We start from the raw sequence: 18,096 nt of genomic DNA, 5'->3' as shown, positions 1-18,096 counted from the left end.
AACTGAAAAACAGTCCAAGCTCATGTTTGCCTGCAGAAAGCCTTTGTGCTCAGTAGAGAGTGGGTGTCGGTGCTTTTTATTACTCCTCTTAGTTTCCTGTTGCTTCTTTAATTTCTTTTGTCTGTTGGTGTCTAGATTTATGGCCAGCATTTGTCAGTGCGTGGAGCTGAGGTGCTGTGTGAGCTTTCTGTATCCCAAGCCTCTTCCTCTACCGAATGGGAGGCAGCAAGATGTGCTGGCATCCGCAGCTCCAAAACAGATCGGCACCTTTCCCAGCTGGTTTGAAAGGTAGAAAAGCTGCACCCAGCTAGAGATGGCTCTGGACAAGAAGTCAATGAAGGCTGCCGGTGGACATATTTGTTGCAAAGCTGTTGTAGGGACAAAAAATTGTTGTACTGAAAGTTATCTATCTGAAAATCATATGCTCAGTTTCTTACAAACTATTGTCACTTTGTTGTTGTTTTGGATGGAAATCTGTTTAGCCAATTCTGCTTCTCGGAGCACTGTATCATTTCTGCCAGTCCCTGAAGAGGGTTTAGGTTCACCGTAAGACTATTTCAAATGGGACCAGGTGATGCAGGAAAGGTCTTCTCTAGAAGCCATCAGCAGCACCAAACCCATCGTGTTTTTAATAATCTTGAAATACTTGGGAGTGTCAAGCTAAGGTTGCTGCTCAGTCTTCCAATCCTTTCAGCACACGTCAAAAAAACCCCCAAACACTAGACAGAGGTGTCTCATCAAAACATTACCAGAAGCTGCCATTTGGCAGCGCCATGAGGTGTTACCTGGCAACATTAACCCTCAAAGAGCAGTCAGTTAAGTCCTATCAGTGATCTAAGTGTCTAAGTGATTGGCTTTGAGGAGGGCTGCTTCCCTCCTGGCTGCGTAACGGGGCATCAATGGCAGCGTGCACAGGGTCGGGGTGTCATGCCCAAACGCAAGCCGCAAATACACACACAGGAGGTCTGTGCCCTGGGAGGTTCCTCCAGGTTTAGATGCCGCCTTTCAGCCCGGCTGCAGTTTTTTCCCCCTCCTCCTTTTGAAAAGAGGGGATGTTGCAATGTTGTGTTGATTTCCCTTCGGCTTTGTAGATGCTTAAAAAGTTGCCTGGGAAGACAAGTGCGTGTGTCTGCGTAAGGGGCAATTCCAAGAGGAGGGTCTCTAGTAATGAAGCCTCGTATTTGCCCAGCTAGGTGAGAGCTGGGCAGGTTTCTTATGACATAACTCTTTGAAGGGGGGGGGGGGGGGAGGCTGTGGCAGAGAAAGGGGGGGGGAAGAGAGAACTGGCGTCTGCAGCACCCCGGCAGTGATATCAGACACAGGATCTAGCAGCTTTGGGGTAAGCTACCACCTCTCCGCTCCACCGCTCAGAGCATCCTGGATCTCCAGCTCGAAGGGGAGAGTGAGCCAGCAGCGGCAATCATGGCAACGTCAAATGGTTTTATTTCTTCATGACCTCCCTCTTCTCCTCTCTCTCATCAATAATCCACCTGAGGGCTTCCCCCCCACCCCCCTCCTCCTCACTCTCTTTTTTGATGTGGAGAGAGGGGAGAAAAGGGGGCACCGGAAAGTGTTTATTTTGTTTGGCAGCTTTTTGCGGCGTGTTTTAAAGAGCTTCGCGAAAGGACCCGGGTAAAGAAAGGAAAAAAAAAAAAAAAAAAAAAAAAAGGCACACAGTGGTGGCGGGTGGGGGGGAGGAGGAGAAGAGAAGAAGGAGAGAAGAAAAGAGACAGAGGGAAGAAGCCGGAGGAAAGAAGACTTTCAGCGCGGCGTTGCCGGGAGGTGCGGGTGTGTGTGCGAGTGTGTGTGTGTGTGTGTCCGTGCGTGTGTGTGCGGGGGGAGCGGCTGCCGCTGCTGCCGGCGGTGCCTCCCGCTGGTGCGCGGCGCGGTGGCCGGAGCGGGGCGCGGAGCGGCGGCCGCGGGTGCGGACCATGGGCTGGCGGCTGCTGCCCGCCGTCCTGCTGGCCCTGGCGCTGGGCGGCCCCGCGGCGCGGGCGCAGAACGACACGGAGCCCATCGTCCTGGAGGGCAAGTGCCTGGTGGTCTGCGACTCCAACCCGGCCACCGACGCCAAGGGCTCGTCCTCCTCCCCGCTGGGCATCTCCGTGCGGGCGGCCAACTCCAAGGTCGCCTTCTCGGCCGTCAGGAGCACCAACCACGAACCCTCCGAGATGAGCAACAAGACGCGCATCATCTACTTCGACCAGGTAAGCGGAGGAGCCGGGGGGGGGGGGGGGGGGGGATCCCCGCGGGGCCGGGTTGCCCGTCCTCCGCCCCCCGCCGGGACGCGATCAACAGGTACCGCCGACCGCTCGCCCCGAGGGTTCGTGTGTCGTGTCCCCCCCGTCCCCCCCCCCTCCTCCGCGCCCCCACTTGGCCCATGTCCTTAATTCCGGCCAAAAGTTGGGGGGCGGGGGGACGGCTGCCGGCGTGGAGCCCCCGCGGAACCCCCGCACCCCAATGCTGGAGAGGCGGAGGGGCCGGGCAGGTCGCAGCCGGGGGGGCTCGGGGGTGAGCCGGACACAGCCGCCCCCGCGGAGGGCACGTCGCCTCCCGCGCTAGTTTCCCACTTGCCTCCCCCTCGGGGATGGGGCGGAGCGGAGCGCCGTGCGGTGAGGTGCGGTGCGGCCGCCGTCGGGGCGGCGGGGGCTGTGCGCTCCCCGGGGGCCGCCCGCTCCGGCCCCGCCAGCCTCCGCGGAGGGGGGCAGGTAAGTTATTAGGGTGAAGCGGAGCCCAGCGGGTCCCCCGAGCGGCCTCCGCGGGTCTCGGCCGCGGTGGGGGGAGCAGCCGGGGCTATGCCGGCATCCCAGGGGCAGCCCTCGCTGGGCAGCGGGCGAGGACGGGGCCCCGGCGGGCGTGGGGACAGGGGTTTGTCAGGTGCAAGCAGCCTATGTAGGTTTTTAGGCGTCTCGTGCAGCCTTTGAGAGGGGAAAGAAGAACGAATTTTAAGGAAAAATCATTTAACTTTTCTATCACAGTCGCAGGTTCACAGCACAGCCCCTCTCGTCTCGGTCAGTAAGGTTAACACGCAGATGCCAACACACATGTCATATACCAGCTCCTGTCCTAGGGCGAGCCTAAGGTAACGGAGACTGGTGGTTATTTTGCTTCCTATACCATATCATAATGAACAGTAAATTGTCGTGACAACTGAAGGCAGATATGTCACGTAGCTTAGTGCTGGCGATGTAAATTACCCTAACTTCATGGACATTCCTACTGGCTTTCTAGGGCTGTCTCTGGTGTAAAGGAGCCTGAAAATATTATTTAAAAATAAAGCATAACTAAGTGGAAAGACAGAAGAATGTAGTCATTAAAGAAGATATTTAGCATATGGATGATGCACTCATTTAATATGTTCCACTCTGTTACTTGTCTCTGTTTAATCAAACCCAAATTATTATTAGAGCTTACAAAACCAAATAAAGCAGCCAAGGCTCACAGCCAGTTTTTGCTCAGGTTTGCCAGGTATTTCAGTAACTCAGTCTGACTATAAACTGGTGAATGAATTGTATCATTCACGTATTTTCTTCCTTGCACAGCTTGAGACTTTCAGGAAGATGCTGTTGACTTGACTATTGCCTTTTAGCTAAAACCAACAACTCCCTGAATTAGTGTTTTGGTGTCATTTTTGGGGAATGATGAACAAAAATGCATTTTCTTAATCTCCTCTAAACATGTATAGAAAGAAGGTCTTGAAGGTATGATATAGTGGCAAAATAAGAAATATTTTCCATCCGACTTTATTTATAGTAAAGTTGTCCTATAAATATAACTAAATATCCATTTTTATGAGTAATATTCCAACTTAATTGAGAGAACAATGAATAAAACAGCATAGATGTAGATTAAAAAATTTCCATGGGTGAATGGCTTCTAAAGTTAATAGTCTGTATTTTTTATGTAGCACTGAATATCTGCACTAATTCCCATTCTATATTTTTTGTTTGTAGATCCTAGTAAATGTGGGCAATTTTTTCACGTTGGAGTCTGTCTTTGTAGCACCAAGAAAAGGAATTTACAGTTTCAGTTTTCACGTAATTAAAGTCTACCAGAGTCAAACAATTCAGGTACGTTGATCAAGTATGACTATAAGCTCTTTTACTTAAATTGTTTATTTAGAATAGGATCTTGACTGAACACAAGAGTATTTAAAATACGCTCAAGGAAAAATAGCTTTGTTTAAAGCAACCTGTGGTGTAGAGTTCCTAGCAGTAGAGTGAATACATTTAAACTGAACAGCTGTAATAAGGCAAGATCCTCACCTCAGATGAATTGCCATAGCTTCACTTCCCTACCATAAGAACTGAATATCTGGGGTGATATAAAGTTTTAAATAGAATTAATGACCCAAGAGTAAAAGAGAGCTCTAAATTTCACTTAATTGCATAAATACTATCAAGGAGTCATTTTTCGCTACAGGTTAAACTCACTGTCTTGAACAGAGGAGTTCTAGAGACATGTAACAGATTTGATTGTTTTTGTAACATTTTGTGACCTGGCTGACAGCTGATGATGCCAGGTATCTGTTTATGACACCAGCCTGCCGTGGACCAAGGTTAATTAAGGTGGTTGGTCTACTTGTTCTGTACTGCACCGAAATGTTATACCTCTACAGGGATGTCTTCCAGGGAACCTTTATAGCAGTTAAAACTTTTCTCACCATATAATGCCTAAAAGACATGTCATATATTAAAAAAATAAAAAGGAGCAATTCTGCATGTTCTTCTGTAGCTTAATAGCAGCTGAACTACCTAATTAAATACAAGTATGTACTAGCTTAGAGGAAAAGCCTTTAAGTTCCTGAACATCCCCTTGCTGAGCCAACAGTAAATTCCTTAAAGTACATTCCTTAAGCTTCATGCCAGGTCATGCAGTTTCTGTGACGTACATACTGGCTCTCTAGATCTGGAATAATGTCTGTGGTTTCCCTTGTTTCCACCCACGAGACCACCAGATTCACAGAAGTACCTGAAGCTTTTCCCCTGATGTGTCTTGCTCCTGAATAGGGTTTTCAGTGTACAAGGCTGAGATGAAACTGTTTGCTGCAGGAGGAGTGATCAGCCATCCCTTTGTGGCAGTTCTGGCTTTGGGTTGACGGTAAAGCTCCTGAGGAAAGTGTAAGTGGTAGAGATGGTAGAGAAAGCCAGTGCAAGACACTTTCATATCCCTGGTGAAATTCTCCTTCAGTTTACAACAGGAAATCATGGTTCCATTCAGGTCAATGACAAAAGTCTTAAATTAAATATTGACCTCGTGAAAATCTCTATAATGAGCTTTTAAGGTATTTAATATGCTCAGACTTTGTTCCTTTCACTCTCTTAAATGCTGAAGGTTGAAATGGCCTAGAATAACTGTATGTCATCCAGCTTTATTGAATTTAAAATACATATTGCCAAGAAAGATCTCAAGGCTTTGATTCTGGGAGCCCAGTGCAGACTTTGGTGTTTCACGTACCGGGTAGTCAAACCTGGTAGATAGGCTGGGGCTCATAACAGGGCGTGTTACAACCTGGGACATGGCCTGAAACCTTTCATAGATGAAGAGTTTCTAAAGTGAACGGGTTTCGTTGGCTCCATTTTGGCATAGGTAACATGAGATCATCTGGTGCAAACCTGTGACCGTGGCTTCTGCTGTCGCTAAAATAGCTGTACGATGATCTGCAGGGAAACCTGACCTAGAGAGATGGTACAGAAGGAGTGAGATAAACCAAAACCAAGCAATGAGTAAACTCTTGATGCCCTTTTTTGGCACGTGTGATAAGTAGGGGGGAGGACAGAAAGCCATTTCAGTGGAGCAAACCAGCTCGAGTCTCAGCCACAGGCAGACTCAAACACCACTAAATCACCTGAAGGCGTCCTACATAAGTGATGTTACCGTGCCCCTGGAACATCTGTTAGTGCCATTAAATATCATTAAACTGAAATTGGTTCCCTGGGGACATCTGATTAAGTGGATTTCCCAGATATGCGAATCCCGAATCAGGGCCAGATTCTGCTGCCCTGACTTATGCTGAGCGCTAATTTATTCCATGGCGACTCCCATTAAAATTAATGGCAGCGTATGCAAGGCCAGCATAGTCGATATGAATAAGCATTTCATAATTCACCCCTCTGTGACTGCATTATAGCTGCTTAAAAAGAAAAAGCCGAAGAAAGCTAATAGTTTGCCATTGGGGAAATGAAAAATGCCTGGATGTGTCCGTTCCCCCACCCCCTGCCCGTCTTTATTTACAGAGTTTCTGTGTGATGTTGCTTTCAGAGCAGAGGCTGTGCCGACTTTCCGAAGTGTTTTATAGAAAAATGGATTCAGTACCAAAACAGGGTGCAGTGGTTCATAAAGCTAAAGGTCCGCTCTAGACTTTAAAACTAAACTGCCGTCGGTAACGGAAGGGACATATAGTTTGCCCTCAGTGCAGTGTGAGCTCCCAGACTACTGCAGGAGCTCTGACATCCCATTAGGTGCCCATATCGCATCTCCGGGTGCCCGAGTTTCCCGGAAATGTCTTCTTTGCTAGCGCCGGTGGAAATAACCTGGGAGGTAGGCAAAGTGAAACAAGCTGAGGTAATAGCTCACCGTTCCGCACTGCCGAAGAGTTACGCCAATTAATGTGCCCAAGCAGCAGATGACAGCAATGTCGCATCACCTTTCAGACCGACTGAGCCCGGCCCACGGCATGCAGTGGACAGTGTCCCACCGACTTCACTCAGCTGCAGGTCAAGCTCACGAAACACGAATGTGCTGGCACACTCCGAATAAATGTAATTATTAGTTCAAAACACCACCAAAAAGCAGTGAAGACTGGGACCTTAGCAGCCCTCTTAGACTGTAGTTAATATTCAGTGATAGTTCTTGATGTTCTTCTTTTAATTAGAGCTTTTCAGCGGTTTTTCTCTTGTAGGTTAATTTGATGCTAAATGGAAAGCCAGTCATTTCTGCTTTTGCCGGGGACAAGGACGTCACACGTGAAGCTGCCACTAATGGAGTCCTGCTCTACCTAGACAAGGAGGATAAGGTTTACCTGAAATTGGAGAAAGGTAATCTGGTCGGTGGATGGCAGTATTCTACGTTTTCTGGCTTTCTGGTCTTTCCCCTGTAAAGTCAATTTTCCTGTGACATTCATCCAGGTGTGGACTCATCATTGCCTCTGTTACATGAAGATCATTTTATCATCACGGGATTGATGTTTCTTTATTGGTTTTTCATGGGTGAATATGGATTCTCTTTATGGATTTTGGCCCCATCTGAACTCCTCAGAAGTTTCACAGAATTTTGTGTGTTTAAATACAATATATTTGGATTGAGACTAAAGCAGACAATAAATATCTATGCTTAATGTTACAGTCTAAAGCTGCCTGCAAGATTTATTCAGATTTCATTTACTGGACTGATTGGATTCATGGGAGAAGTGGATTTTCTTTGATTATGGAAAGACTGGCAACCGGGTCTATAATTTAGGAGAGTTTGAGTTCAGACTTCAATCAAGAGTTAGTGTGTTGCTGCCAAAGAAGTGTATATTGATATATTGGTCATACATGTTTTTGTCATTGGGACTTAACTGACATGATCTATTCCATTGTCTTGAGAAAGGTAATTATTATTGATAACTGGTTGACTTTAATTCTCCTCTGCGTGTAGTGTGTTGGGTGGTTCACCCATATATTTATGCTCTGTCACCGGTCACAATCAAGTCTAGCTTACATAAAGCTAAGAGGTTATGGTTGTATTTTAGTCGGATATGTAAGGTGTTCCTCTTTTCCGCGTGCTGTTTTCTAAACAGAAGAGCAGATTATAACCATTAAGAAAAGTATTCTTACCAGGGTTAAAGGTGATCGTTCAGGCACAACTTTGCAAAACAGCTTTGCCCTGCAGGAAATCTCACACTTGTTCTTCAATTTTAATTAACATGATTGATAATAACTGCTTTATTAAAAACCTAAGGGATTCTTTCCTTAGACACAACCACTTTATTAGCTGGAGATGAGATCCCCTTGTTTGTAATTATGTCTATTTTTCAAACCTTCTGTTGTGTTAAAAGTATCATCTGGTTTTGCCTTAACTTCACAACTGTATATAATTTTAGATCATATGTTTAACAAATATGAAATCCAAATAGCCGGTACCTAACTTGGTGCAATATCTTTTCGGCTTTTTGTACAGGTCATATGAATTCATAAACTTATTTATTATACCATTGTTACATAATAAAGATTAATATATGTTAGCTGAATTTTTGACCTTTGGATTTTGGAAGTCACTTCATGCTATTTTTTTATTGGATAGAATTATTATATGCAAAGTGTAAGCTTTTGGGATTCACCGAAACTGTCCTGGGAGGCAGGCAAACTGCCATAGATTAGTCTGGCAGAATCCTAGAGGTAATCAGAGTGATCTAGAAATAACCTATGCATTTTATTTAAAAAACATTTAGGCAGAAATCCTGGCTTCACTGAAGTTAGTGTTAAGAATCACATTGATTCCGAAGAGTTTTGGATGAGACCTGTGCTTTAGGTTTGGCCGTCAGCATTAAAATCCAGTGCCATCAAATTGAATATCAATTAAAAATGATTTTCACATGAAGTGCTAATGAAACCTCCATCCCTCATGCCCAAAATATACGCTGAATTTGATGGATATTTGTGCCTTGCATATCATAAAGGATATGGTTCTACATTAAAAAAACTGTAAACTTGAGAATGCTTCTGGTTGGAAGCATATCCAGCAATCCGAGACCTTCTCTGAAAGCCAGTTTAGGCTTGGATTCTCTGGTTTAGGTAATCTGTTTCCAATTTCTTCACTTGTTAGCCAAGTGCAGCGTATCGTATTGCTCTAACTGCTGTAAATGGATATTTCACTGAATCAAAGTCTGATGTATAGCTGGTTGATGCTCCTGATAAAAACGTCAGGGAATCGGTGGCACAGAATTGTGCCTCAATTCCTTATTTTTCCAGACCCAACATACAGGATTTTGGGGGGAATGTGAGGATAGGTGGGTACATTTGCACCCTTACGGGATAAGTCAGATGAGGAGGTAATTTGTTACACACGGTATCGTTTTGGTACAGAACACCGCAGTTTGGGAGGAAGTGGAAAGACACGGCAAGAAGGCGAATGATTGACATCGCTGAAAAATATAAAGTTCTCCATTTTGACTAATCAAAATGTATCACCACTGTACCCCAAAAGTATATGTATACCTAAAAACCCCTGTGATTGCAGCACATAATATGCATGATATTATAACAAGGTTATTTGTCACAAGGGTTTATTTCAGAGGGGGACATCAGTATTTTGTATAAAATTAGTAAAATCTGAAAGCTCACCTTACCCGTTGGTATATATGTTCCTACACAGACAGAAGAAAAACGGCATTAAAGGTGTCAGTATACTTTTCAGAACGAGCAAATGTACCTAGCTCCTTTAGTTTGTAAACATATGATCTTTAAAAGCTGCCTTTCGCATTCAGCAATAATACTGAACTATCTTAATACACTGTTGATTTCCCCGTGGCAAAACATTCCTGATTGCTTCAGAGTCATTAGCAGTTATTTAAACTTTAACTAGAGAATCTAGGAAGTTATTCAATTAAGGGGATATGTTCTGATGGAAATGTCCTAAATTTTTCTCCTCAGCCTCTAAAATCAGAATTACTAACTAATTATTTTGCTAGTTAAAGGAAAACCAAGAAGTTTCAGAGATGTCACTGTAAAGCAGTTTGTGTTACCTTCGCACAACGCTGAGCACCGGCCCCACTCAGAGGTGGCCTCTGGAGATGGGCAACTGCACACCCGTTCTCTTCGCTCACATTTAAACATAGAAATAAGAATGAACTATGTTTTTTTTAGACTACAGGTTGAGCTGCTTCCCAGATCTTGTTTTCATTATATTGTCCCACCCTTCAGTTACGTCAGCAGGAGCTTCTCCCAGAAGAGAGAAGATAAACCAGCTTAGATGGAGCTGGGGCTGGAAAGTACTGGTTTTCTTCTCTCTCTCTCTTTCCTCATTCCTTTCCCTTCTGTCTTTCTGTGATAATGTTACAGTAGTTTTCTTGTTCGGAAGCAACAGCTCAGGAGGCACTTCAAATTTCAAAGGCTATTTCAGATTAGAGGTTTGATTTTTTTTGAAAAGAACTTTAAACTCCATTGAGCTGCACTGTAAAGGTTAGAGCTGAATTCCTGATCCTGTTGAATTTGATGACACCGGTCTTATTGATTCTGGTGAGGGCAGAATTTCCCACTCTGCGTGCGTCCCTGCTACAGAACATGCCAAGGATCTATACCCACCTCCATCAACATATACCCACTTCGTGGTCAACTTTGTAGCTTATATGGAAGATGGAGGGTGCAATGACATTGTCTGGCCATGCATGGTAAAGATAAAAAAAAAAGTTACTTTCTGAGGATAACTTATATATTGTTATCATCAGTGATCTCTTTACAAAGGAGATCGATATTTTTACCATTTAATCTGCATTTTATTTATATTTCTATTTTATCCATATTTTATTACAAAACGAAAGAAAAAAAAAAAGAACTATATTGTCCTCCTCAGGTGATGTAAATACTTTCGGTAGAGCCAGGAACACCCTGCTCTCCTTGATGCATCCTGTAGAAAGCTGCCCTGTTCTGTTGAATCCTATTTGCCACGAAGGGTTTAGGCTATATAAGCCATCTGACAGTGGAGCCAAAAAAGCCACTGTTCAAAAGAGCCTGGGTAACGGAAGTGTTTTTGGAAGAGGCACTGCGGTAGCTTTGACAATTTCACAAGCAGCTTTGTCTTTACATAAAAAGCAAAAAGTAACTTTGAAGCCTAGAGAAGGAAAACATAACATTTCTTTCTTTTTTTAAGCAACGTTTTGTATTTGTTTTGTGTTATGTCATTGTTGAGTAGTATTGGAACATTTTCTGAGCGTTAATTAGATTACTTCGGCCGGGTCATGGCAGAGTAAATACTGCAACCTCAGTGTTACTACTGAGAAAATGGAGACGGGGTCTGGGAGACGACCAGTGCCATGCCCAGAGCGCCAGCTCACCCGCTGCTGGTGCCTGGGCCTGTTCGGGTTGCCGCATGGCTCCTTCTTCTGATCCAAGGCGTTTGTTTAAAACCAAGGATGCTTTTGGAGTGAATGGCATGTGGCTGTATTTCTTCTTCCGTATTGTTTAGATGTCTATTTCTAGACAGATGAAAGCGGTGAAACAGGACAGTTTTAAATGCCCTAAGAAACGCTGTCTTTTTTTTTTTTTTTTTTTTTTTTCCCTGAGCCCCCAAAGGACACACATCTGCAGTACATATAGTGTTTTTACAAGCAGGTTTTAGGGTAGAGAAGGTAAACGCAAGGAGCGGTATGTCATAATCACAACAAAGAAGCCGAACCGTTACCACGAAATATGGGCTGAAGCAGAGAAGCAGATATATGTTCTCCTCCGTTTATAAGGGTTTCTGAGTTGGTAACATGTTTTACCTCAGCAATTCATTACAGTTGCCCTTCATATTGTAAGAGCTCTTTATATATTCAAACTCTTTGTCTTCTAAAGACAATGTTAACCAGATGACTCAATGTAAATAAATGAAGATCCCCAGTGAGAGAATTTATTAGCTGGCTCATACCACAACAACATATTTTTTGTACTATTGCTGTCCAGACGGAAAAGGCTCCTTTGAGAAAAGACATTGTCTTAGACACTGAGCTAAAGTTATTTATCTGTTGCTGGTTAGGAATGGGGAGGAGGGGGGAATCCCCTTTCCTACCCTAGAGCACTAAGGGGAATGCATGCGAAGAATAATAATAAAATCAGTCACCGTTATATAAATGATGATGAGAATAATGGAAATGTGGCTTGAATAGTCTGTTTAGTGAAAGCTGTGATCTAAGGCATTTGATGGAAGCAATCACTATTTTAATCTTCACAGTTGGGGGAAGGGAAAAAGCCAGTTGCATCATTTTTAACAGGTTCTTTGCCTTCTTTTTTTTTTTTTTTTTTTCCTTTTTTCCTACTGCCTTGTGGTTCAGCTTAGCTGCAAAAAAAAAAAAAAAAGTGATCAGAAATCATCTAAGAAAAGTTCATTTCTGTAGAGGGATGGGGGAGGTTTGGGTTTTTTTTGCTGGTATCTGACGTGGGGGAAAAACCCAAGCAGGAGAGGGGAGGAAAATGACAAACTTGACTTAACCTAAATACATTCTTGACCTATCGTCCAGTTCAGTGAATTGCCTAAATATGTTCTGCTGATATGCGTAATACTTTTCTACAATGCATGATACTGACCCATCCTGTGAAGGCCACCGTATTGTAATCTGATGGCTTTTAATCCTGCTGGAGGAAACTAGATGTAGAAGTGTAGTGCAGAGCACTGGAGATCGGCAAATAAAACGGCTTTATCTCTGTATTTACACGTGTGCCTGGATTTACTCCGACAAACCAGGTCCGTCATCCCTGGGGCATTTCACTGCAAAGGGCAAATGCGTGTATGAACATTGACACCCTCGAAAACAAGCCGAGAGCGTGGAGATTCCTGAATTACTGCTGACACAAGGAACAAAATGTGCTCTAATCTCATTGTGAGGTCATCTAAATGCGCTTGTATGGTCCTAATGGTGGAAGGAGGCAGATCTCCGCGGCACCTGGGCAGGGTGACCAGAGCTCTGCGGAGGGGACAAGACCTGCCCGCGGATGGAGGGTCTATATTGACCCAAGTGTTGGGGGCCTCCGTAGACGTCTTAGAGCAGTGTTACAACAGTCAGGCGTGCCGTTAGCTGTCCCGGAGTTCTACTCAATATAAAAATCAACGTCTGGGGTTTTATTTTACCCCTTTCTTTGCAAACGAAGGTCTATTTACAGTGAACATATGGGATTCTCAAACAAAGGCAGTCTTTAAAATTAACAGCGTCTGAAAAGAAATTTAAGAAAAAGTTCTTCTAAGGATATAGCAAGGCTAAATTTCTCTTAAGTTGAAGGCTTGCAATTAAGTAGCAAAGCAAATGAATATGAAGATACATCTGTGCTCTACGACACAACTAAACATAAAGGAGCAAAATTGATTCTGGCGTCTGTCCCACGTACCTGCAAAACAGCTCAGAAGCTCAGTGCAACAGGGTGACAGATCATTACGCCGGCTGGTCCCACCACGTAGCCACTGGGCAGCCTCACCCGGCACTGGTGATACGGCTTCTGATGACGAGATGCATTTCCATGAGAGGAAGGTTAGTGCTGGTGTCGGAGCATTTTTCTGGAACATCAGGGCTCGATGCGGCTCTTTCAGAGCCTCTGAAGCACCTGGGCAGACCTGAGCAGCCTTTACAATGCTCCAACCTACAGCAGGTTGCAAAATTTTACTTGAATCAATTCCCTACTAGCAAATGCCATTTGAATTCAATTACTGTTTGGAAAAAGCACACGCTTTAGAAGAAATAAGGTGTTTGTTTGTTTGTTTGTTTTTTTTTTTTCAAGTAAAAGGAGAGAATTGTTTTGGATCAAAAAGCTTCTGTATTTAATTTTAAACTCACTCTTTATTTGAAATATTACATTGGTTCAAATAGAAAAGGGAAAGGATTAAAACTGAAATAAAACATTTTAACTTTTCAAATAAATATTTGAAAAGAAAATGTTCAGGCTGCTCTAAAATGACATTTGTTGCCAGAATTGCCACAATTTCATTTGGGTAAAAATGATACGATTTTAGAAGTTCATTCAGATTTTTCAGATGACCATATTTCCAAATCTCTCTCCTTCCTTATTTTTGTTAACAGAAAGCAAAGGTTTTCCCTTTACTTTCATCCTATTAATTGATTTGCTAAGGCATACAAAACCATCTGTTAAAATGTCTCCATGAAGATTTCATAAATTATGGGGCTTTTACTTCAGAATATATCTTTAATGTCATGGGGAACACTGTTTTCATCTTCAGGGAGGATCAAACACTGCATATTTCCTCTGTTGAAAAAACCCAAATCACATTAAGCACACCTGGCTTAAAGATTGCACCAGAGGCTCACATCAGTATTCAAGTTCAGTGAAATTTTCATGAAGACCCTTGACACTTTCGCGTCAGGGTGTAGAAGAAGGGGTCCATCTTTCACATAAAAGATGCTTTTCTTTGTGCCTACAGCATGACTCTACCTTCACCCTCAGCCACTACTTCCTAATATGATGTTGGTGGCAGTCTGTTTTATTTGTTTATTTAAGCTTTTCCATAGATTCAAGTTCTGGTCATCTTGCCAGAGGCTCAGAACGGGCTGAGCATCTGGCCAAGAAGCGTAATAAGTCCCTGCGAAGCTTAAGCAGAGGGACATTTGTCCTTTAAAGCCTTTGCAGGCCAGGCACCACACTCCCTGCTTTCCTCTTCTCTCTGTGGACTTGTGGCCAACCAGAAATATTGGTATTGAAATCAGTATCGATAGTGAAATATTGATAAACACATTGTTAATAAATTGTTGATAAACACAAATAGTTATTGGTAGAGGTGTTAGCTCAGTTAACCAGCCACTACGTGATTTGGTCCTGTTGGGCAATTTGTTGTTTTTTTTTTTTTTTTTTTTTTTTAATAAGGTAAGACAACCAAAAGCCTCTCTGGGCACTGAAGAAAGACAGCAACCGAGAGCCTGAGAAGGCATTCAACCTCAGGCCTGGCAATTGCAAAACCTCATACAGAGCAGTTGTAGTCATCGGTGTACAGGTGGAATTACCCAATGCAGTGCAGATTTATAGCTAGAAAGGCAGAAGATAACCTGATGTATATATGTAACCTGTTTAAGGACACCTCATTTCTCATTTCTTTGGGAGAAATAAGCTCTGGTTCATTTCTAGAAAGCAAAACTGTGATCAAATAATGAAAAGTCTTGAAGAATGGATACCTAAACCACGGGAATATTAAGGCAGTCACTGCTGCATAAGAGAAATGAATTCTGCAGTGGCATCATGCGGTTTAGGTTTTGTGGACTGTTTAAATGGATTCCTACAAAAATAATAAAGGCTTCTGGAGAGATAACTCCGAGACCATCTATCTTAGTTGTCTTGAATTCAGTACAGGTTAGGTAAGATAGTCTAGGTTTAGGCTGTTGTAAACAGTGATTCACTGAGCATGATTCAGCTGTCATGTACTTTTTGTACAGGAATTACTTAACTGAATGAGTATGGAAGATACTTTTCTTCAGGTCTCCGAGAGGCAGCTGAGGGTATATAACTTTGATCGGATAACAATTTTAGAAGCGGAAAATACGTTGAGTTTAAGATTCTGACTTGCGGGCTGCTATCCAAGTCCCCGTTTGATATAAGTTGTGTTCAGTGTGATGCACATAGAGCTGGTGGAGAAGGCTGTGAGGTTTTTTTTTTTTTTCGCTTGTCAGTGTCAGTCCTGGCTAAAACATAGAGTTGAATTAAATGGTTTTTGCAGTCATGATGGCACGCAAGATAACAATTGTGAGTATTTCTAAACTCTGATGATTTGTCAAAAATTCACCTCAAGATGAGAAATTTTGCTGAGCACATAGTCTAAGGGCTTGAAGATTACAGACTGCTCAGTAGAGCTGGACAAAATGTACAAGTACCTGTTAGGGAGAAAAAATACGATGGCTTACAATATTGTTTTCCTTTAGATGCAGGAAAAAAAAAACCCTGATGTGCAACAAAACCTGTAAAACTTGCAAAAATAACATTCCAAAAGCCTTTTGAAAAACACCTCTGCTTCTTGGAACATCACGATATTGCCTAAAGTTAGGGCCACCCCACTGATATATGGAAGAGTCAGGTGAAAGTTTCTGCTTTGCCCTGAGCTTGTGTCTGCCAGACCTGAAAGCCACGAGGTTATTTGGTGGTAGGTAACACGGTAGTAGTTAGGTGGTAGGTAACTTCTCTTCAGAGAAGTAATGTCCGTCCAGATCAGCGGAGCATTCACCCCAGCGTGATATGAAATAAAGTTACAGCCTTCCCTGGTGCTCCTTTTGGCTATTAGAGCATGTGCTTTGCTGGCGGTTTCTGCCGAAGGTGAGAAAGCTGGCTGCCTTTCCCGGTTATGGATGATTGTCAACAGAAACATCCTCATCTCATACACTGTTAGTGACAATGGGAACATATTGTTTAAGTAGTAAATAAATCAGTAACCGTTTAAGCGCTGCAGAGTCGTGCAACTTCAGGGGCAAGCTGGGGATGCCTATGAGCTTTGTCTTTTTCTCTACAGTAAATCTGAGTTTAAGGTGTTCAAAAGGCATTGTTAGATTTTTTTCTGTTTTCTTCTGGAAAGCTCAGCTAAGGAATTTGGTTTTCATGATGCCCCTTAGGGTCCCCACAAAGTAATAAGTCAGCATCATTTTCTAGCTGCTGTTGATAACATTTATTGCTAATTCTTTAAACCCTTCTTTAAAAGAAAACAAGTCTGCAACCTGCATTGCACCCACAGGAATAATCTTTCTTTTTCTCAGTTTGGTAATTCAATTGTGACTTGTAAACTTGTGCAGTTGTAGCAAAAAAAGTATACAGTCAACTCTAATCTATCTTGAGGAAAGTAAAAAGTGCTTACCACTACTGGTGTAGTAAATCCTGGCTGCTTTATTAAATAAATGTAGAATTTCACTCAGAAGCCTTAAGGAAGAAGAGTTTTAGGATATCTGAACAATTTAGCACATTTTGAAGCTGAATAAAGATTGATTCAATTTTGGAGTGAGATTTAAACTGATGGTATACCACATTCAACTTAAATTAACTTGAGAAGTATAGGCATCATTTATGTCTTCTGAATTGTGAAAGGCAAACCAGTCTACTGGAGAAATTATTGAGTATCAGAATATTTCTGGTACTGGAAAAATAAAGGCTCTAAAAAAGATCCCATAGCTATTTATAGTCGTAAGTCAGATCTTGAATAGTCTTTACATAATCATTACACACGTAAGCAGGACAAGATCGAGCAGACAGTTAAGCACACATATACTGCTAAAAGCTGAAGCGATTTCACAGATTTTGATATAGCTGCTTCCACCTCTGAAGTTATGCGTCTGCTTAATTCTTTGTTGCACCAACAGAAGAGACTTTACAGGGGTAGGTAATGCTTTAAAAAGTAATTTGCCATGCAATCAACCAACCAAATATCTCTTGCTGTGCTCAACTAAGGACATTGCTCAAAGACGAAATCTCCTCCCCTCTTTCAGGAGTGTCTGACTGAACTGTAATAGTGTGGGTGGACTTAGGCACCAGACCCTGCCTTCGGAGAAGGACAAACTCAAGATGACTCACATTAGTATTCATAAAAAATCTGCTGTCTTCTAGCAAAGGAAGGGATATGACACGATAATAAATAGTAAAAACACATCCCCCTTTAGCCCAGGTGGGCTCATGGGAGCAGACGTCGCTTTAGCTGCTACACCACAGCCACCCACCTCCCAGCCCCGCCTGGCTCTCGGCTGGGAAGAGGAGCAATGCCCAGCATGGCGCTCGTGGCGGTTCCCTGCCCTTTGGCTGCACTAGAGGTAATGTCAGTTCTCCCAGGGCTGTTCTCACAGAATAGGGCTTCTTTCTCCTGGGCACCAAAGGAGCCGGTCTCCAGAGGACACTGTCCTCCACTCAGTGTTGGTGAGCCCTCCCTCATTTGGGAATATTCCTCACTGCCCCTCCGCTGGGAAGACAGGCCTCAAAGAATTTCTCTCTGCTTTATCTTGAGGCTGTTTAATCCCTATTTCAGTTTTCAAGGAGACTACAGTGTCATTTTTTTTTCCAGAGCACTCGGTCTCTCAGATGTGCCATGCTTAGAGTCTTTCCCTGGGATGCTCCTAAATCACTTTGGGTGCTCTTGAAAAGACCTGTTTGTAGGTGGTCTAAGAATTGGGTTGGATCCTGGCGCGTGTTCCGGCAGCAACAGGATCCTGCCGTTGGCCTGGGTAGGCAGAGAGCCGCCGGGCTAACCGCTGCCACCCTGCTTTTCTCAGTGCCGTCTGGGACAGCAAAGTTTGCTCTGGCAAAGCATTGTGAAATGGACCCCTACAGATTTACAAAAGCCAAACGAGTTTGTTCAAAGAAAGAAAGAAAGGGTGACAGCAAAGATTCAGAAAGATTTCCTACAAGCAGAATTTACTATTACTTCTTCCTTCATATTATTACAAGAAGATGGATAAGT

General features: G+C 43.3%; 1 protein-coding gene across 1 annotated transcript; it reads left to right on the top strand.

Moving 5' to 3' along the window:
- Positions 1 to 1,653: 1,653 nt before the first annotated feature.
- On the top strand, positions 1,654 to 7,174 carry CBLN4 (cerebellin 4 precursor). Its single transcript, XM_082491026.1, has 3 exons — positions 1,654 to 2,207; positions 3,954 to 4,070; positions 6,902 to 7,174. The coding sequence occupies exons 1-3, from the start codon at positions 1,932 to 1,934 to the stop codon at positions 7,097 to 7,099; spliced, it is 591 nt and encodes a 196-aa protein (XP_082347152.1). The 5' UTR covers positions 1,654 to 1,931; the 3' UTR covers positions 7,100 to 7,174.
- Positions 7,175 to 18,096: the final 10,922 nt, after the last annotated feature.

This window comes from Vanellus vanellus (assembly GCF_965231255.1).
Source record: "Vanellus vanellus genome assembly, chromosome: 15".
Lineage (NCBI taxonomy): Eukaryota > Metazoa > Chordata > Aves > Charadriiformes > Charadriidae > Vanellus > Vanellus vanellus.
This window is presented reverse-complemented; position numbering and strand designations above follow the sequence as displayed.

What these genes read in the sequence shown, in the direction of transcription:
- CBLN4 (XM_082491026.1), top strand. Translation starts at nt 1,932, where the DNA reads ATGGGCTGGCGGCTGCTGCCCGCCGTCCTGCTGGCCCTGGCGCTGGGC. An exon ending in GCATCATCTACTTCGACCAG is followed by an intron (nt 2,208 to 3,953) that starts GTAAGCGGAGGA and finishes TTTTGTTTGTAG; the next exon opens with ATCCTAGTAAATGTGGGCAA. An exon ending in ACCAGAGTCAAACAATTCAG is followed by an intron (nt 4,071 to 6,901) that starts GTACGTTGATCA and finishes TTTCTCTTGTAG; the next exon opens with GTTAATTTGATGCTAAATGG.